Below are 21,691 nucleotides of genomic sequence, written 5' to 3' on the forward strand. Positions count from 1 at the left end.
ATTGGTAAGCAAATCAATGCGCACATTTTATTTTGAGTAAGTCCACTGCTGTGCAAGAAATCCTGAATTAGAAGGCAGAGGACTGAGCTCTATTTCCATGTTTGGCCTCCCAAACTGGGTCTTGGGCAAGCCCCTTGCCTTCTCTACCTCAGTTTCCCCACTCGGTTAGACAGGTAATCTCTAAGGTCTAAAAGTCTATGATTTTTAAAGTTTTCTGTAACTTAGTTTGTCCACCTAGAGAAACATAAAGGTAATAGTCCCAGTCCTGCTTGTGTTTTGGAGTCTAAGGGAACCCAGTTGGACAAAGTCAGCACCTGTCCTGGGTTTCTCCGGGAGCTGTGTGGGAAGCATCCTCATTAGGATGATGATCAATAAACAGTGTCCGTAAGTGAGCCCGAGGAAATGATTCTGGTTGTCCCTGCAGTGCGCGGCTTTACATGATTATTTATTCGATGTCTGGTCCCAACTACCCATTTTCCTCAGCAAGAAAACCGTTCTGCCTTCATAAAAATATGTGCAGAAGTGAAAGTGATTTGATGAAACAAGTGTTTAGAGTAAAAAATATAAAAACCATATGTTGTTGAAGAGAAGTGGATTTCACGCCTCCTAATGTTCGACTCGGAGCTCTGCTGTCAGTGACAGCGGGAAACCAGCCATACTCTGGATTTCCAAACCGAACACAATTAGAAGCAGAAAACCCTCCACCAGCGGCACTCCTCAAGCTCTGCTTGGCAAATGGGCCCCTTTTGTCACTCCGTTTGTGTATATGTGTATATGTGTACATTGGCATTAACTCAGAGGCTTGGTAACACACTCGTTTCTCAGAAGTGTCTGCCAACCCCGAGGTGGGGAATAAAAACACCAGCCTGTATTGGGAGAGACGTCTGGGTGGCATATCGCAAAAGAAAACCCTTCAAAAGCAATTTCCATGATGTGACTGCAGAGATAAACATTTCCCATCATCTGGCTTTTGAGTTTGGGGAGATGAACAGACAGAAGAAGCCTCAGATCTCCTTCAGTTTTACACATGTACATACCCTTTTGTTCTTCTAGTCGCCTCTGATAAAATCCTGAGGGACGCTGGGCACCCTGAGTCACCATGGGCAATGAGAACAGCACTTCGGACAACCAGGTGGGTGTCGGAGCTTCTCCCTCAACCTACGAGGGTCTCTTGACTGACCTTGACCAGACTCTTTTTTTCAGCATCTCCCCTCTGCCCAGGAAGAAGCAAGCTCAGGCACAGATACGCCTGGATACATACGGGCGTATATGTTTCCACATAGGTCTTCATTTTGTTTTCAGAATTCTCATATTAAGGCAAGCCCTAATTTTATAAACTATAAAAACTAGCTTTACTTTTTATTCTGTGCTTTTAAAATTGACATATGGAGAGTTTAGGACATTTTTCCTGGCTTATGCCCACCCATCCGCTTACTTACATGAAAGCAGCAGAGGAGGTAGAAATAAAACTTTTCCACACTCCTCCCCAGAATAAAGTTTTGGCCCTTAAAAAGTGATTTTAAAATCTATCAACTTTGAGCAGATTAAATTGCGGAATTGACCGTAACTGCTTAATTGTGCATAAGGCTGGGATATTAAAATATATTCAAATTTTGTTGTTAACTATTCTAAGTTTGAGAGTTTTAATTCAATGCCCTGGTGAACAAAATCAGGGAGACATTTCCCCATTTATCCCACACACAATGGAAATTTTGAATTAGTGGTATTGAGTTCTTTGAATGAGAAAATTGGACCTAAAAACCAGCATAATGCAATTTGTTTTCCCTTTGCCTTTTTCTGCCCTACAATCTTTTCTCAAGCAGGAAAACAGGAATCATCATAAAAAAAAAAAAAAATGGGGGCAATCTTTAGGGGCAGACAAAAAACAGTAATTGTGTGAAATGACTGGGTGTGAGACGATAGGGAGAGGTGGGTACTGTGGCCACCAGGAGGGTTCCCGTCCTGTTGTCTAAAGGAGGCAGCCACCATCCACTCCAGCAGAAGGTCACCCTGTGGGAACGTGGGCCTGGTGTTACAAGATCTTCCCATTTCTTCAAGAGAAGTCAGAAACCTGTATTTTTTCTATGAAATCAAAGTTTTTATAATCAAACTTTTTTTTTTTGAGATAGTGGTAGATTGGCATACTGTTGTAAGAAATAATACAGAGAGATCCCGTGTACCCACTACCTAGTTTCCCCCAAGGGTCACATCTTGCAAAACTGTAGTACCAAAACCCAAATACTGACATTGAAACAGTCAATACACAGAACACTTCCATCACCAGAAAGATTCCTCTTATCGCTATAGTCACACCACCTCCCTCCTGTCCCGCATCCCTAACCCCCAGCAACTTCTAATGGGTTCTCTATCTCTATAATTTTGTCATTCTGAAAATGTTATATAAACGGAATCATACGGTATGTGACCTTTTGGAATTTTTTTTTTTCACTCAGCATAATTTCCTCGAGATTCTTCCAGGTTGTTGCATGTGTCAGTAATTCATTCCCTTTTTTGCTGAGTAGTATTCCACAGTATAGATGTACTATAGTTCATTGAACCATTCACTCCTTGAAGGACATCTGAGTTGTTTCCAGGCCGGGGCTTTTACAAATAAAGCTGCTATGAACATTTCTATACGGGTTTTTTGTGAACATGTGTTTGTGTTTCTCTGCGATAAATGCCCAGGCGTGCCATTGCTGGGTCATATGGTATTTGCATGTTTGGTTTTTCAAGGATCTGCCAAACTATATTCTAGGATCCCTGTCCCATTTTACACTCCCACCAGCAATGTACGAGTGAGCCAGTTCCTCAGCACCCTGGCCATCAGTGGGCACTGTCACTCTTCGGTGTTGCCGTTCTGACGTGTGCTGTGATAGCTCACCGTGTCTTGATTTGCATTTCCCTCATGACTAATCATGTTGCACACCTTTCACGAGCTCATTGCCATCTCTATATTCTCTTTGGTGAAATATCTGTTCATGTCTTTTGCCCATTTTCTCATTAGATTTTTTTTTTATTGCTTTGTTTTGAGAATTCTTTATGTAGTCTGGATACTAATCCTCTGTCTGATTGTGGTTTGCAAATATTTTCTCCCGCTGGAAGCTTGTCTTTTCATCCTTTAACAGGGTCTTTTATGGGAACAAAAGTTTTTATGAGGTACAATTTATCAGTTTTTCCTTTTATAGGTAGTGCTTTTGGTACCTTCTCTAACCTGAGATGACTTTCTACCCGGATACAGGCAACGTCAGAGTAGCTTACATTTTCTTTCCATTACCTTTACTACATGATGCTGGTCCCAGCTGGGGGCTGGTTTGTTTAGGATTGACTCGTAGAAATGGAATAGCTGTGTCAAATAAGGGGTAACTGTTTTTGAAAGGCTTTTGCTATATCTCTATATCCACATCCACATCCATATCTATATCTGTATCTGTATCCAAAATGCTTTCCAGAAAGGTGATACCAATTTATACTTCTCTCATCAGGGTATGAGGGCCCATCTCACTATTCCTTGCAAGCAATGACCATTTTAGTGTTTCTGATCTTCATTGATTAGAGAGGTAAAAATGCCGGGCGATTTAAAAGCCCTTACCCACTATACGTACGCCCCCCTCACCTCCCGCCAGCCCCCAGCCCCCTTCCCCCCCCCCCGTCCCCTCCCCCCCCCCCCCACTCCCCCGGAAGCAGACAGGAGGCATTTTCTGTCACTGCCAGTTTCCACTTCTCTGACCTCAGCCAGCCCTGACCCAGTGGGGCATTATGGGGTCGCCTTTATGATTCCAGGCTCGGAATAAGGTCTGCCTTCCTTAGAGGAATGAGTGGGAAGGAAGCACGAGTGTGTTTGGCTTCAGGACTCAGGCCTTCCGTGAGGCTGATGCTCACATGTTCCCACTGTCCCATGGGCATCTCCACCTGGATGACCCACCGTCACCCCGACTTCCTCAAACCCGAACTCAGCTTCCCCCCCGACCTGCCCCTCCTCCTGCATTCCCCCTCCTGGGTTCCATGATCTACCCTACCTTCCAAGACGGAAGTCTGAGCCACCCTGACTCCACCCACTCCCGTTCTCCACATTTACTAAATCTCTCTATGGTTGGTTAATTAACTAATGGCCTGGCCATTTAGCCTTCCAAATTTCTGTTTAATTAGGACTTGTTTTAGTTGTGAGAGACAGAAGCCCGTCTCCAATGACCATAGCAGAGAAAGAGCTTGTTGGGCTTATAGAACCGAGATGTCCACAGAGAGGGTCTCGCTGCAGGGGTCACTGAGTCCAGAGGTTCAAAAGATGACACTGGAGATCTCTCCTTTCTGGATCTTGCTCTCCTTTCCTCCATGATGCCTTGGTGCTTGGGGAGGTGCTCCCAGCACCCCAGTCCCCCAACTCCAGGCTTCCACGCTTCCTCCAGCTAATGGTCCAGCCTCCTGATCATCTCCCTCTAGGAATCTGACTGGCCCTGATGTGTCACATGCCCTCTCTGGGATCAGTCACTTATGCCCCGGAATGTGGGAGTCTCTGATTACCCAGCCTGAGTCATGCACCCTCCCCCATAGGGGAAAGGTGGGCCCAGGTTAATGACGGCCACATCAATATCGCTTGGAGCACTTTCTCAAAAGATAAAATATAGCACATCTCCATTATGTTGTTTTTTTCCCTCTCTATTCCCACTGTCACAGCCTTGTTACCTCACACCTGGATCATTGCAAACTAGCTTCTCTGCCTCCACACTCCCCACCCCCGTCCCGTCCATGCCCACAGTCTTCTCCCAGAGGGTCTTTCTCTGTGAGGATGCACTCGGGGGTCCCCACGTCCTGCTTACAAGTGAACTCTTGGAAGGAAGGAAACTCCTGTCCACAGATTCAGGGCTAGGCATTGAGGACCAGCAATGTCACCAGTGCAGAGGGTGAGGGACCGACCTGCCCAGTCCTGCCCCTTGCCTTCCTCATACACCCTTGGGCTGCAGATTCCTCTCCCTCAGTTGTCTAATTTCCCCTGGGTAGCTGTGGGCCGGGTGGGAGCACATTCAGCAGCTTAGGCCTGGAAATAGAAACCAGCCAGGACTGTCGCTCTGGTGCCTCGGGGGGTCCCGTTCACTGTGACCTGTCCTAACAGCAAGACTCCTTTGCTTTCAGCAAGAGGACTCCGGCTTGCGTAACATCATCCTGTGGCCACCGAACCCTGAACTCCCGCAGGTACTGGGGAATGAGCTCGGCATGCTCTGCTTTCCAGCCCCTTCCTAACAACTAGATGGGTGCAGACTTGATGTGGCACGTTCATTTGTATTTTTAGGTTTTCTCTTCCTCCTTCTCCTGTTGCCTCCTCCCATCCACCTCAATAAGTTGTAAAACACAATAGAATCGGCAATATATATTTAGATTTTTTAAAATAACGTTTTGGTGTACCTACCCAAGAGCCGTCTCGGTCGATATGCTGTGAGATGCTGAATGAGGCTCAAGTTTTCAATGTAACGCAGATGCTGAGAGCCAGTACTAACCCTTCCAACCTCTTCTACTTGGATTTCCTTTGTCCTGGAATGAGGCTGCCTGTGGGGTGGCGGCCCCACCTTCGCCACCAGCGGGCAAAACTGATTTGTCTTTAAAAAATTGAATGCTGAATTCGTGGTCAGTGTTGTCATGCAAAAATGCAGCTGGCTGAGTCTCATAGCTTTAGCTCTGCCTGAAAGGTTTTGCCATCGATGGGGGAGGAGGGCAAATTGGGAGCTTTGCATCCATCTCATGGAGATTTCTCCTGAAGAGAATGTTGAGGTTGGTGTGTGCCCGTGGGTGTGGTCAGGATGACGCTCTGAAATCCCCTCACACCCTTGAGGAGGGGAGTCAGTCACCCATGTGCTGTGCCCCTTGCTTTAGGAAACGAGCCGCTGCACCCCGAAGGGTGACTGCCAGGTAGGTCGGCTTGGTGCGCTTGGTTCTCTGTATATCCCCACCAAACAGTGGTGTGCGTGCTCGTGAAAGAACTTAACCATCTGCGTAGAGCATAGTGAAGCCTTTCACACACCTGATTTCATATGAGTCTCGTCATGATCCTGTGAGGGCGGCAGGCCCAGGCTGATCACTCTTGTTTCACAGACACACAGGTTCGGAAGGTTAATCATCCCAGTCATTTGGGAGGAGTGAGAATTAGAACCCTGGTCCTAGAGGGTCACAAAGAGTGGCCAGGCCAGTGGTTTTCAAACTGGGTTCTTATGTGTAGCTCGGGGCTTGCTACAGCACTCTGCAGCAGAGCTAAGATCTCGGCGATGAGGTCCCGTGTCTCGTCGTGGATGCAGTTGTTCATTCACTCAGTGAACATCTGTGGAACCCCGCTGGGTGGCAGGTACTGGTGTAGGTGCTGTGGATCCAAAGAAGAGCAAGACAAGGCAGGTCCCTTGATCCAGTGGGAAGAGAGAAAATAATGAGCAAGTGGACAAATGGACAAACCAACAAGTAAAGAAATGTTTGTTTTTAAATTTTATTGAGTGCCTCGTTTACCAGCAGGCACTATTCCAGCACCTGGGATCAGCAGTGAATAATTCAGCCACAACCCACCCCAGCGCAGCTCCCCTTCCACAGGGAAAAACGGACAATGTGCTAGTCAGCAAAGAAACACATAATGCAATTTCGAATGGCAACTGGAGTCAGGAGCTGTTTTTATCCCTTTTTTTTTTATTGTGGTAAAATATACATAACATAAAGTTTACATCTTAACTGTGTTTAAGGGTCCATCTCAGTGGCATTAAGTACGTTCGCATTTTGTGCAACTGTCACCACTATCCATCTCCAGAACTTTTTCATCTTTCCAAACTGAAACTCTGTACCCATTTAACAGTAATTCCTCATCCCCCGACCTCAGCCCCTGAGAGCCATTATTCTACTTTCTGTCTCTGTGATCCTGACTACTCTAAAGACCTCATGTCAGTGGAATCAACCAGCATTTGTCCTTTCGTCACTGGCTTATTGCTCTTAGCGTAATGTCCTCCAGGTTCCTTCACGTTGTAGCATGTGTCGGAATACCCTTCCTCTCTAGGTCTGAAGAATGTTCATTATATGTATACTCCACATTTTATTGATCCATTTATCTACTGGATGCTTGGGTTGCTCCCGGCTGTTGGCTGTTGTGAATAACGCTGCTATGAACATGGGTGTCCAAATGTCTGCTGGAGTCCCTGCTTTCAGTTCTTTTGAGTATATACCCCAAAGTTGAATTGCTGGCTCATATGCTAATTCTATGTTTAACTTTTTGAGAACCCCCATACTGTTTTCCACAGCGGCTGCACCACTTTACATTCCCACCAGCAATGCACAAGGGTTCTAATTTCTCCACATCCTTGCCAACTCTGATTATTCTTTTGTTCTTTGTTTTTAGAGAGCCATCCTAATGGGTATGAGGTGGTATCTCATTGTGGTTTTGATTTGTGTTTCTCTAATGATTAGTGAGACTGAGCGTCTTTTCATGTGCTTATTGGCCATTTGTATATCTTCTTTGGAGAAACGTCTATTCAAGTCCTTTGTCTATTTTTTAATTGAGTTGTTTGGTTTTTGTTGTTGTTGAGTTGCAGGAGTTCTTTACATATTCTGGATATCAATCCTTTATCAAATATATGATTACAAATATTTTCTCTCATTTTGTGTGTTGGCTTTTCGTTGTTTTGTTAGTGTCCTTTGATGCACAAAAGTTTTTAATTTTGATGACGTCCAGCTTACCTATTTTTTAATTTTGTTGCCTGTGCTTTTGATGTCCCAGCTAAGAAATCAGTGCAAGTCCAATATCATGAAGCTTTTCCATAGGAGGCTATTTTCATGTTTTTTATTGAGATGAAATTCACATAACATAAAATTAGCTGTTTTAAAGTGTATGACTCAGTGGCATTTCGTACCTTTACAACGCTGTGTGAGCACTCCTTTTATCTAGTTTCAAAATATTTTCATCACCCCCGAAGGAAACCTCCTACCCATTAAGCAGACACTACCCATTCCCGTCATCCCCCAGGTTCTGGCAATCACTAATCAGCTTTCTGTCTCTATGGATTTACTTATTCTGGATGTTTCCTATAAATCAAGCTATACAATACATGACCTTTTGTGTCTGGCTTCTTTCCCTTAGCATAATGTTGTGGCGCATATCAATACCTGCCGCTGTTTTGTGGCTGAGTAATATTTCGTTGTGTGGATGTGCCACATTTTTCATCCGTTCATCTGTTGATGGTCTTTTCGGTGGTTTCCACTCTTTTGGATATTGTGAGTAAGGCTGCTATGAACATTGGTGCACAAATATCTGTTCAAATCTCTATTTTCAGTTCTTTTGGGTATATAGCTAAGTGGAATTGCTGGATCATATGATAATTCTATGTTTAAGTTTTTCAGGACCCACCAAACTTTTCCACAGTGGCTGCACCATTTCACATTCCCACCAGCAATACCTGAGTGTTCCAGTTTCTCTACATCCTCACCAACACTCAGCGCTTCCTGTTGTTGGTGTTTGTTTAATTACAGCCATGCTAGTGGGTGTCAAGCGGTATCTCATTGTGTTTAGAGGCTGTTTGGTGAGTGGTCAGAGGAGCCCTCTCTGTAGAGGTCTGATGTGCTAAGAAGGGGATAGCCACATAAGTTATGGAGAAGGAGCATTCTGGAAAAGGGAACAAGTGTAACGTGTCAGGGAGGAACAAGCTGGTTGTATTTTAAGATCAGTAAAGCATGCCAATGTGGCTGAAGGACGGTGGTGAGAGAAGCTGTGGTGAGAAGTGAGGCCAGGAGGCGGGTGAGCGCTCAGTCTTGTAGGTCGCTCTTGGCCTTGGGTAAGAGGCTGGCTTCATCCCGACTGTGAAGCAGAGCCGTTGGAGGGTTTTCAGCAGAGGAATGACAGGAACTGGTGTGAGATTTTGAAAAGGGGGCTGTGGTTGCTCTGTAGAGAGTGGTCTTTAAGGGGCAGAGGGCAGAAGGGGGGAGGGACGTTGGCTAGGAGGCTATTTAGAAGTCAAAGGCGGAGATGACTGTGACTTGGAATGAGGTGGCAGGGAAGGAGGTCTCTAGACTCGGGACCTATTTTGAAGGCAGAGAGGACAGGCTGGACGACAGATTGAATTCGGGGGATGGGAAAGGAGCAGAATCAAGAAAGAGCCTGAGGTGTTTGTCCTGAGGCGTGAGCTAGATGGGAATTTCATTTCCTGAGATGGAGAGGATTGGAGGATGGGCCAGTTTGGGGAGAAGGAAGAGAATCAAAGGTTCTGGTTTGGCCATAAAAAGTGAATGACTATTGGGCACTCCAAGATCTAACAGGCATTTGGGTGCACAAGAGGTGGGGCTTAAAATGTGTGGTTGAGTCATCAGCATTGGTATTTAAAGCCATGTGACTGGATGAGATCACCTGGGGAGAGAATGAGAGATGGGAAAGTGGACCCAGGACTAAGCCCCGAGATGCGCCAACATTTAGACGTGAGCCTGGGGGAAGGGGGAGTCTTTGAAGGAGTCGGAGCTGGCTGAAGACGAAGGAAAATGAGTGACCTGGGAGAACATAAGAGGAGAATGTCAAGAGGTGAGAGGGTATAACGGCATCAGGTGCTTCTGAGAAACAAGGAGCAGACACCTCTCCGTTGATTTGGCAAGATGGAAGCCACTGGTGATGAGGAAAACCTCATATTGCCCTGCAGGCCCCTGACGAGCACAGTTTCAGTGGAATGACAGGGGTGCAGGCTGGATGGGGGAGGGTTGATGAGGGAATTGGACATAAGGCTGTGGCAAGAGGTGTGTAGCTAATCCAAGAAGTTTTTCTAAAAAAGGGAGCAGCATATTGGGACAGTAGCTAGAGGAGAGAGTTGCATGAAAGATTTAGTTAAAGCCTGAAGATACTAGATTCCTGTGTGTTCTTGAGAATGAGGGAGAGAGGCAGTGATCAATGAAGGACAGGGAGGGGAAGGGTCAACTGAAGGAAGGCTGACCTTGAGTGTTTGAGAGGGAGTAGGATGGGAGCAGGGGTGGGCTTAGAGGAGAGACACTTCCACCATTGGGCATTGGTGGAGAAAAGACAGAAGCAGACATACCTGGGAATCATGAGGGTGGGAGGAGGGCGAGACGAGGAGGTCTCTTCTGATGGCTGAAACTTTTCTAAAGCCATTCCAGTGTCTATATGTTTCTGTAGTTAGAGTCTCAGAAAAAAAAAAATGAATTTCAGCTATAGAAATTGTGGTCAATGCTATGCAGCAAGAAGGCAAGTGCAAAGACAGCTGGCCTGGCCCTGAGCGTCAGGGCAGGCTCTCCTGGGGAGCTGCTGTTGGAGCTCAGAGTTGAAGGATGAGTGGGAAATAAATGGGACCTGGAGAATTGAGAGCAGGTGACTGCGCATGCCTCCCCCACCCAGCCCAGGCTTCCTTGGGGCAGGTCCCCCTGGTTCCTGGCTCAGCATCCAAGAGACAGCCCGGGCCTGAGGTTTGTTTCTGAAGGTGACCTCAGCACTGTGGCCTTAGGTTATGGAATTCTCTGACATCCATGGAACAGAGGGCCAGGAGAGCAGGAGAATCTGTGCTACGTGACCCAGCCCTGGAGTCGCGATGACCCAGAAACGTGATGGAGCACGTTTCTGCAGGCTGAGGCTGGCTGTGGCCCAGGCACTGTGGGATCAGTATTTCTCTTGGTAGATACACAGCCCATAAGTATGCGCATGTGTTGCTTAAAGCTGCAAATGCTTGGGGCTCCGAGTTGAACAGGGAAGTATTTTCTTTAGTTTCTGAGAAAGCCAACATTACAACAGCATGAGACCAACGCTGAAAGAAACAGCATCTTTCATATTCTACTGGTGGAAGGTAGGCATCTGGGATGACTTAGCTGCATTTAATGAGAAAGAAATTGAGCAAAGAGACAATTAACCAGCACGAACTCGACGTTCATAGCAGTGGAGAGCTCCTTTATTGTGACCATCCGCTCCCACAGCCTCTCTTGCAGGAATCGCCCAGCCCAGGGGGTGGTGCTAATTTTCACTGCAACGATTATTAAAGTTTGTGAACTCCATGGCTCCAGGTTTGGGCTGGATGCATCTTCTGAAGAATCTGATTAACTGCTTTAGCTCTAAGCTGAGATAGCCACTGGGGCCTTTAATTAATGAGTTTTGAATCAGTTTCTTCTTTGTAATAATCATAACTAGCATCTGTGAGTGTTTACTATGGTCTAACCTTGTGCTGAGTGCTTCTTGTGCATTATTTTATTTCACCTTCAAAACAACTCAATAATTATGATCCCCATCTTCCAGATATGGTCCTGGAGGCATAGAGCCTGAAAGCTTACAGCTAAATAGGCAGTAAAAAGCTTGGATTTAACTACTGCACCTTATTCTTGAGTCAAGCCTTGTGCTGCTCTAGCATGAAAATGGGTGGATGTAGGAATTCTAGAGGAGCGAAAAATAAGGTTTATGTCTGCATTTCAAATATAATGGAGTAAAAATCACAGGACACTGTAGACCATCCTGACAAACCCAACTCTTCGAATAAAGAGACTCTCCCTCCATTTGCACACTTCTTGGCCATATTGACAAGGTGGTTCTGTCACCCACCTTGGCAGGCAGGCCAGGGACTGTGGTCCCCATTTTACTGATGGAGAAACAGGCTCCAAGAGGTGAAATGATTTGGGTTTTCTGAACTGGTCCAGCTCTCTTTAAATTATATTGCTTCTAAAATATTAAACACATACAGGGCATTATTGTTGAGCAGTGTTTTGAAGTCTTAAAGGTTTTCATTTCCCTGCAGACTAAAGATGCCAGAACACATCAACTCTGGCATCTGTGGGGCTCCTGGGTCCTTTTGGGGTCACTCCTACCGCTTTTGACCCAGATGCTTTTGAGGAGGGGAAGATAGATACTATTTATTGGATGCGTATTTCTCACTCGTTCACTAAACTGTAAGTTCCAGGAGGGTAGGAATTGTGTCTTTTTTTTCCTAATTAAACTTTTATTTGGACTATTTTCAGATTTACAGAAAAGTTGCAAAGATAGTACAGAGAATTCCCACTTTTTCTTCCTCCAGCTTCCTCCAAACTCAACGTCTTAGCTCCTCTCTTTAAAGCTTCTGTGTCGACCTAGAATGTAGACTCAGTGCTTCCCAGACACGAGGCAGAGTCAACAAGATCTCAGTGCCAACTCGAGTCTCTTATTTCCTCCATCTTTTAAAGACTGGGGATTCAAACCCAGCTCTCTCTGGCTCCAAAGGTTGGTTTTCTACCATACTACATCAGAAACATTCCATTTGGGGAAGCCTAAAATTCCACCTTGGGGCCTCCCTTCTTGGCCTGACGGAGTACCTGCGGGCCGAGCCTTGGGGCTGTTGGTGTCGTCTGCTGCCAGTAGGAGTGAGCGGCTTCCGCCTCTCATTTTCACCTTGGAGGGGAAGAAATGTTTGGGATCTAGCAGAACTGGTCTGACCATTTGCCCTCTCTTGACGGGGAAGATGGGCAGCCCGCAGGCCCCAGCCCCGAACATGTGTTGCTCCTCCATATTTGGCAGCCTGGCAGTTGTTTCTGAAACCCGATGCCCAGCGCCATGGGGACGACCTTTGGTCTACTTCCCAGCATTCACCTGCAGTCACACTGCTCCCAGAAGCCTGTTCAAAGAGTGGGTGAGTTGGCAAGACACTCTGGTCGTGATCTAACCATGTTAATTAAGCCTCTTTCTCGGCCTGACCAGTAAGCTGAGGTCTAGAGAGAGGGAACACATTTAAGAGGTAAGGTGAAGGGATTTTTTTTTTCGGTAGTGAAACACTTTAGCTCTTGATAAAGTGTATTTTTTTCAGGACTGGAAAGTTGCTGTGACTGTTTGAAATTGCTTTAAAATAGACCCAGGGTCTGGAGCATTCCAGAGCCAAAGAAAGGCTGTTTGTTTACCCAAGCAGTGGCAGCAAAGGAAAGATTGGAAGAAGCAATTTGACAAGTCAGTTTGTCATGTGGAGGGTTGCCAATGCTTTTTTTCCAGCCTGCGCTTTGGAAGTGGAAGGGTAACTTTAGAAACGTGTGCTGTTTTGCAGTGACGTCTGTTGACACAACAGACTCCTTGAGATCGTGTAAGCAACAGGGCTTAGGACCGTTGCTAGGATGGGGAAACTGGATGGAGGCCTCAAAGACACGGTGGGAAATGTAGCAAAAGCGAGAGTTCTGAGGACCGGGCATGCTCCCCACCCCCGTTCACTGAAGTGGCTACCAGACTGAACGGGAATAATCTATTTTTCAAACATTCAACAAATATTTATGAAGTGCCCCTCTGTGCCAGGTGCTATTCTGGGCATTGAATCTAGGCTCCTGTACCACATTATTCATAAATGTCCAGTTGTTTTAGTTACTTGGAGCGTGGCAGGAAGATGTCAGGGATCGTAGGCAGCTATTCCCACTGTCTGGGGAGGCGGTATAAGGTAAAGCTCAAGAGCACGGGCTCTTGCCTCCAACCCTCTGGGTCCAAGTCCTGGCTCCACCACTTCCACACTGTGACCTTGGGCAAGTGGCTTGACCTCTCTGTGCTAAGTGACCTTATCTGTAAAATAGGGTTGTTGTAAGGATTGAATGAGTTTAAATAAGTAAAGCACTTAAAAGAATAATACTTGGCACATAGAAAGTGTTCATAATAATAAATTTGCTATTATTTTTATAGCAGAAAAAGTGCTATGTACGTGTTGGGTGTTATTTTTATTGTGGAAAGAGCATTGGACTTCAAGGCAGAAGACCTGGCCAAGCCACTCAACCCTCTATTTCTCATCTGGAAAATGGAAAACATTACTTTACCTGCCTGTTTAGCTCACAGGGGTTTGGTACGACTCGGATGGATGTCAGAGCACTTTGAAAAGTGCAATGTGCCATTCCTGTGGATAGTATTCTCGCTTTCATTTTAACTCCATCCAGATATGGTTTTGTTGGAGGGAACTGGTATTCTTCTTGCAGATTAGCTTTTTATTAGGAAGAGGAGTGGGGTTGAAAAGGGAGAAAGGTGGACTCTTTTTTCTTCAAAGATGGATCTGAGCCCATGTTATATTTCCTTAGCCTGAGGAAACGGAGCATGTGGTCCCTTTTTTCTCCTTTAGTCAGAGCAAAGATCTGTCTCCTTGTTCCATCTGTTGTTTGCATCTGTCTGGGGCGTTAGACATGTCAACGTCTTTCCAGAATTACTTTAAAGTGACCTTGATCATAGAAGAAAGGGCAGGAGATTTATTTGTTAAATTAGTTGCAGAATAATTCACGGCAGATCATCTGGTCATGGAAGGGGAGGCCTGGCTGCGGAAGGGGTTGGAGCTGAGGCCGGCATGACAGTTAGGCAAGTAGGAATTGGGTTATGATTTTAAAAATTCAGGACCCTGATGTAAAAGTGTCACTCCCTCTGTACTGTCATTCTTGAGTTATCGTAGTAAATTTTTTAAATCGTGCATCCGAAGGTAGTGATGTTACATAGAGAAAGAACCTTGCTCAGGAGGATCAGGAGCGCTTGGAGTCTGAATTTACGGTGATTTGAAGTTTGTACTGTCTGGATACTGTCCTCTGGGGGTGATTATCCTCCTAGATTCACAGATCAGGAGACTGAGGCCCCCAGGCCAGGCCAGGGGCTCTCGTTTCAGGAAAGGGTCCAGCCAGCCGGGGGTCAGCAGCCCCCCTCTTAGGTGAGGAATCAGCCCCAGCTCTCTCTCCCTCCTTGAGTATCCCCCACTGCAGGGATCAAACAGAGAGGCCTTTCCTCACTCTGGGTCAGAGAGAATCAGATCCACCCAGACTCTGCGGCTGTGTGATATCAGCCAAGTTACTTAACCTCTCAAAGCCTCAGTTCTAAACAGGAACATGATTAGCATCTTTCTCATTAGGCTGCTGCGAAGATCCAACGACATGGTTTATGGAAAGCTACTGGCTCAATGCCTAGCACCTCGTAAGTTAAATAAGCAGAAGTTATTATTGTTGTTGTTGTGTTGTTATTTTCCCACACACACTGTCTCAGCAGAAGTGAATGGAAATTTTCTAACTGTAGTATTCCTGTTAGCACTGGAACGCCTGGGCCCCTGAGAGTTGAGGCATCTTCTATATTTTTATGTAGATGCCACTGGGGGAACGCCAGCAGCCAGTCGCACAGAGAAATGCACCAGGTGGGGGAAACATAGGCGAAGCTAAGCTGTTCTTCAGGCTGTGTCTGAAGGTCAAGGACGGCAGCCCATCCAACAGAAGGTTCAAGGTCACTAGAAGACCCCCAGGTTCAGGTCAGGCGGAGGATTTGCACCCCATTGTCCCTCGGAAGCTCCCCAGATTAGCTCACAACAACCCTAACCTAGAGGTTGATGGAGGTGGGCGGGTGGGGCCCCTCCCTCCTGGGGGGCCTGGCTCTCCTCCTTGGGTGCCCCCGTGTTCGCATCTCTGTGGTCACAGCGCTGGGGTCTGTGGGTCCCTAGACTGAGCAACTCGAGAGCAGGGATGGAGTCTTACTCATTTTTGGAGCCCCCGCTTCTAGCACTGGTTCTGGCACGTGATAGGCTTTAGATGAATGTTTCTTAGGAGATTGAATGAATCAACAAATCAATAAATAAAATGTTACATTTTGGAAGGTCTGGGTGAAATGAGTTATTCATCAAATAATCTCGCTGGATCAGGGTGCATAGGCGCTGCTGGTGAACTGTTGGGCTCAGGAGATGCTTTTTGCATCTCCAGCTGCCCTCTTTAATGGGCAGGACCGGGCTGGGTCTCTCTCTGGGGTTGTGTGGGAGAGCAGAGTCCCCTGAGGGGAGAGATAAGATTTCCAGCAGGGAGCCGCAGGGAGCGCAGTGAAGCCCGGAGGAGCTCCTCCTGCCTGGCCCCTGGTGCCCATCTCCACCGCGTTGCCTGCAAGATGGGGCTCCTCGAGGACAGAGCTGGAGGTCATGGAGCTTGGTTTCTCCCAAGTACCCAGCAAGCCACGTGCCTAGGTCTGAGCTCCATGTGCTAGAGGGAAGAGAAGCTTTTCTAATTCACACAAAGGCACTGCTCACAAGCCATGCGCCCGCCCAGAGGAGCGCCACCTTCCACTTTCCACAAAGGCGCCGCACGGGCTAGGGGCCGCCCTGCTCTGAGGATTTGGATCATCGGCCAGATTCAAACAAGGTGGAGAGAAACTGTCCTCAAAAGCAGGTGCCACGGAACACTAGCTCTATGAGATGTTAACAGGTGGCCCATGAACGAAGGGTCCTGTGGTCAAGAAACTTTGGGAAACCCTGGGTTAAGTTCAATGTTATTTTACTCCAGAACTTCTCAGAACCTTCAATTCTAACGTGCATCCTGAATTTCTAAAAGAGGGCTGCATCACGGAGCGCTTCTTAAACCTATTTGACCAGAGAACACTTTGTTTCCCTCAAAGCTCGTCTAGTCATCTATGGAATGTACTCTTCTGCTTGCAAGTGACAGAAATCCAGCCGGTACCAGCTAAGGCAAACAGGGAGGAAGATCTCACGTAACCTCTGGATGGAAAAGGCAGAATGAGGCTGGACCCCAGGGCCAAGTGGAGCCAAGGTCTTGACAGCACAAGGACCCTCTCCCTCTGTCTCTCATCAGCTTTTCTCTGCCTGCTGGCTCCAGTCTCTCTGGCTGCAGGCTGCTAGACACAAGGCTGCCAGTAACGCTTGCATTCACATTCTGCAGAACCCACCACCACATTCCTGTCCCTCTGGTTCTTTGGGGAGTTTTGCAGAAGGACCTGGCTTGACCCGAGTCTTGTGCACACCCTGATGGGCAGGGGTGTCGGGCTCTCCGATCGCCATTTCCACGAGAACCTCCGGGACAGAGGAGATGGGTGGAACAGTTCCTTAGAAGGCAGAGCCAGCGCCAAAGGAGGGCTTGTTTGTTGTTCAGAGAGGGGGCTTCAGGGACCAGTGTCTGGTCTGGGAAGACAAAATCGCAGACCCCTGCTGCTTTGGGAAATACTGCTTGGGGTGTATAGAAGCCCTCTCCCTATTTTTGATTTTTATATCATTCTTTTTTTTTTTCAGATTGGCACCTGAGCTAACAACTGTTGCCAATCTTTTTTTTTTTAATTGCTTTTTCTCCCCAAATCCCGCCAGTACATAGTTGTATATTTTAGTTGTGGGTCCTTCTAGTTGTGGCATGTGGGATGCCGCCTCAGCATGGCCTGACGAGCGGTGCCATGTCCACGCCCAGGACCTGAACCAGCGAAACCCTGGGCCACCAAAGCGGAGCGCGTGAACTTAACCACTGGGCCACAGGGCCGGCCCCTGGTTTTTATATCATACTTAAATGAGCATCACTTAAACTGAGCTTTTAAAACCTCTCATCTCTTTCTGTCCTGTGATTTGAAGTTTTGACTGTCCGTTATATTTTTGCATCTTGGTTTTAAAAATCAATTAAACAGCAGACAAGCTTATTGTGGGAGTTAAAGAGAAGGGGACCACCTCTCAGATCAGTTAGGACCTCAAATGGGTGGCCCCAAATTTCCAAAGGCTCATCGTTTTCTTCCTTCAGTTTTTTTTTTTCTTCACGTTTCCAGCTGAATTCTGGTAGGCAAAACCATGGGGCACAGGAGAAAGAAAATGTATTTTCATCTAGTTGGTGCCACAAACGAATTGATCACCTTAAGATCTTAAGTTAAATATCCCCACTTTCTCCAAGGAGCAGATGACCCCCGAAGTGTGGCAGGTGTCCCCCGTCTTGGTTTCTTAGAAACTCACTGGTTTAACTGTTTCTCCTGCCTTGGGTGAGAGCAGGGGCCATGTGTGGCTGTGCTCATCATTTATCCTCCAAGCGTGGCTCAGTGCCGGCACACAGTCAGAGCTCAGTCGGATGATAAAGCAAATGAACAACTTTGCCCTTGAGTGTTGTGGTCAGTGGCCCATTGATAAATGTTTTTGTGTTTTCAGAGGCTCCTATTTGATTTCATTTCCAATTTCTCTTTCCTCTGGCTCAGAGGCCTTCGTCTGCTCAGAGTCCAAGATCCGTGCAGCCACCTGGGAACAGTCCAAACATAAAGGGGAAGCCAGAGGAGAAGCCCAGAAGCACTGAGCGTGGGGCCTTGCCCAGGTAGGAGGTGGGATGGGGGACTGACACGGCCCAGTGGGGCCAGCTCTCCGTGGCTCTGCATGTGTGTGCTCCATTCCTTTTGGAAAATTTACCCTTAAAAAAAGGATCCGTGGTGAGATGTTCGAAGCAGTGGCTCATACACCTGTTTGTGATTGCCTGGACCTGCATGATTGGAAAGTTAATGTCTCCCAAAGATGAAATTAGTAATTACAGGCTCCCGTTCCAGCAGCGCTCCGGGTGCTTTATCTCCGTCGTCAGAACTCACAGTGAAAACGATCATGGCTGCCCAGGGGCTTCTCAGGGAGGTCTAATCTGTGGCCAAGTTGGGGTCTGCATAGGACATAAGTCCAGCATGGTAGCCTATGTGGGCACTGGATGATGAGACAGGGGACTCAAAGGACAATTACTAAAGGGCCACGCCCTCAGTCCCAAGGAGGGTGGCGGACGAATTCCAGAAACCCACGAGGCCACACTGTCACAGCGGAATGTGGCCATGCAGGTGTGGCGCATCGCCCAGTGGCTCCTCATTATGACCCAGAGTCAGGTCCTGATTTCCCTGCCGCGGCTGCTGGGAAGAAGTCCAATAGAATCTTCCCGTGGAGTGCTCACCACCCACGGCCTTGGGGGCATTCACAAGCAGAGGGCCAGCAGACATGAAAATTCAGTCCCCAGAACCGACAGAGGCCGGGAACACTGGAGGCAATTAATAAGTGCTTGTGGGCTGGGCATGTGAATAGGCCTTGGATCTGGTTAGAAAAACCCTCCTGAAGGATTGAAGCCCAGCTTCCCGGAGACTGTAATTACAGGCCTTAAAAACAAATGAACAGGAGTTCCAAAGAACAAAAATGCAAAATGAAATGATAGACACCCACCCCCCCGCCGTCGTAGATAACAGACAGTGAAACTTTGGGTCACAAATGCTCAGCAAGAGCTTTTCCCCTTAAGAGTCGCATCAACATTTTTTTGCTTCGGCCTTAGGCTGCAGACAGTCACGGGTAAGTAAGAGCGACCCCTGGTGGCAGGAATTTCCACGCCTGGCTGGTGTGATTTTCCGGGTGGCTCCGGTTCTGTGGTTTCCAGAGGATGCACTTCGAACTTTTTGGCATAAACAATAGATTTCTGTAGGGAAATGGTGATCAGATGGGGCAGAGTGTTCTTTCTGCTGAGGAAATCACAGAATATGCCTTGAACAGCACCTTTGACCTCTCTTGTCTGCAAAAGGGGGGTCTCCTTTGCCTCCCAGACCCCCATGACTGTACCATTTTCACAAACTTTTTTTATCAGGGTCACTGGACAAGGGTTTTAATATTTGGCCCTAATGAGACCGGATGGCTCATTTCAATTGGCTCCAGATGGTCATGAAACTAATGGAGGGATTCATCTTTTCGGGTACTCTGCACAACAGAAGTCACTGCTGGCTGCGACCCGAGGTCCAGCTCTTCCCTCCTCATCTGCCTGAGGCTCTGGGATCTCTGGAGAGGCTTGAGAGTTATTTGGGGCCTGGGTCGCAGCTGGGTCGAGGACTAATAGAAGCTCAAAGGTCTTTTGTGTCTTTTTCCTCAGCTTTGGTCAATTATTATTTTTCCCTTGAAGAAGACTTGCCTCTCGTTGGCATGCAAATTGAGCATAGAAGAGGGGGTTTCTAAGAGCAGGCTCAGGGAAGCAACTTCCTGCTGACGATTAGAGACACAGTTCTCCTCCATAAATGCGAGCGTGTCTGTCCTACAGGGCCCTGGACTTATTAAAACTATCAACTAACAGAAACTATCAAGAGGTGGCCTGGCTCCTGTTCTCCAGGGCTGACGATGGGTCTGTCGTGGAGTCAGGATGTTTATAGGAAGAGAGGATGTACTATTTCAGGGGGGCATGCCATGGGCATCCACAGTAATGATGACAATAGCATTCAACATTCATTTCCCAGATGGGCATCAGACACTATGCCCAATGCTCTATGCGTACAAAATAAAATTTTATTTTCTCTAAGTCAATTCACTTCTGATTCTGCATCTCCTTCCTCTGCTAGGCTGGTGGGAATGCCTTTGTCAGCCATCCTTGGGACCCCCCTCTCCTGACCCCATGTATTGAGGCCATCATCCGTCCGTCCCCTCCCCACCCCATCACCACCGAGATGCCCACCGGTCTGGGCTACGCTGTCCCTCGGGCCCTGTGGCTGTGCTGCTTTCATGCCACCTTTGGCGCGTGGGCATCTTTGGTGAGGCCGGGAGCCCCATGGCCATTCCCTTCACCCCTCTGTGCTCCTCCCCCGGTAAGCCTGAGGACACGGTCAGGAAGCAGGGAAGCACCCTCAGACCCTTTCTAAACCCTTTTCCTGCCCTCTCTTCCTTCTAAAATGCATTTGCCTTCTCTCTCTGCCTCATTGGATAACCAGCTTTTTCTCTTCAAAGGATGTATTATAGGTTTTTACAAAAGATGGGAAAAACCATTGACCTCAAACTGCTTCTGTTTTCTGCTTGGAAAAAGCCCAGCGAGAAAACACAGAAAGGCCTGGAGTGGCTCCAGCTGGACCTGAAGGCAAGGGAAGAAATAAGGAGAAAGGCATGTGTTACTATTTCCAAATAGCGTCCCTCTGCACGGGCGTGATCTCTCCTCTAGCGATGGCGAGACCGAGGCTTGGAGCCCTATGACACCTGTGTCTTAGTGGTAGAAAGTCCAGTGTTTTCTCCTCGAGGCTTTTCCTCCCTCTGAACCACATGAGAACTGGGTTTATGCATCCCCCAAGGGGGTAAGTTCTTCAGCCACGTGGGGAGGCCCCTAGCTGAACTGCCTTGCTTTCCAGTTGCCATGTGGTGTCACTGTTGTAACTCAGCCCTGCGTAGGCCAAACCCCGCAGAAGCTGGGCGGCGCCTCCCTGACGCCATCCTGAGCAAGACCCTCCTCTCTTGAGGGGCGTGGTCCTGCTCACCTGGGACGAAGCTTAACCCCAGGTTGTGCCTCTTACTACTTAGCAAAGTACACCCCTGAGACAGCTGCCCTGGACGCCTGTGTCTGGGCTGATTCTGGGTCCATCCCTTTCAAGGAGGTACCCCTCCTTGGGGGTACCAACAACCACAGATGGGCAGTCCTTTCCTTTTAAACCCTCAAAACACAACGGGTCTTATCATACAATCTTTCCCCAGGTAATGAAGCTGTTAGATTGCACCAGAGGAAACTATCATTTTTGTAGTAAAAATTTGTTGGGTAGTGACCGTTTCCTGTGCTTCAATATCGAACTTGCTCATTCTTCCAAGGAAAGTATAGACAATATTTCAGAGATGAATGACTTGTCCCAGGGAGTGACCCTAAGGGTTTCCTAGTGAATTTCCAGCGTCTTTGTCACTGAGGAAGGACTGGAAACTCAACAGGCCTAGAGTCTTAACCATCGTCTGCTGCTTCTGAGACGTGAGCAGGCATCAGGACCACCCGCAAGGCTGGTCCACACACAGATTGCTGGGCCTCTCCTCCAGAGATTCGGTTTCGGTAGGGCTGGGGTGAGGCCTGAGGATGAGCATTTCTAACAAGTTCCCAGGGGATGCTGATGCTGCTGGTGCAGGGACAACCAGCACTATGAGAGCCGTTGCACTATGCCACACAGCTGTGCCACTGCCCCGGGCTCCGTGCTGTTGGGGTTGGAAGAAGCACCCTACTCCAAGGGCTGGATTGGATGAGGAGAGTCTCCTGGCGGGGGGGGGGGGGGGGGGGG

General features: G+C 47.6%; 1 protein-coding gene across 1 annotated transcript in view; it reads left to right on the top strand.

Moving 5' to 3' along the window:
• The window catches only part of TACC2 (transforming acidic coiled-coil containing protein 2), a 208,950-nt gene that overhangs the window by 19,524 nt on the left and 167,735 nt on the right, over window positions 1–21,691 (top strand). The window contains exons 2-5 of the mRNA XM_046653949.1: window positions 1,054–1,132; window positions 5,128–5,187; window positions 5,863–5,898; window positions 17,879–17,991. Coding sequence (XP_046509905.1) covers window positions 1,100–1,132; window positions 5,128–5,187; window positions 5,863–5,898; window positions 17,879–17,991 — 242 coding nt within the window. The 5' untranslated portion in view covers window positions 1,054–1,099. The remainder of the gene's footprint in view (window positions 1–1,053; window positions 1,133–5,127; window positions 5,188–5,862; window positions 5,899–17,878; window positions 17,992–21,691) is intronic.

The sequence above is a fragment of the Equus quagga genome, chromosome 2 (assembly GCF_021613505.1).
Source record: "Equus quagga isolate Etosha38 chromosome 2, UCLA_HA_Equagga_1.0, whole genome shotgun sequence".
In the NCBI taxonomy this organism is placed as follows: domain Eukaryota; kingdom Metazoa; phylum Chordata; class Mammalia; order Perissodactyla; family Equidae; genus Equus; species Equus quagga.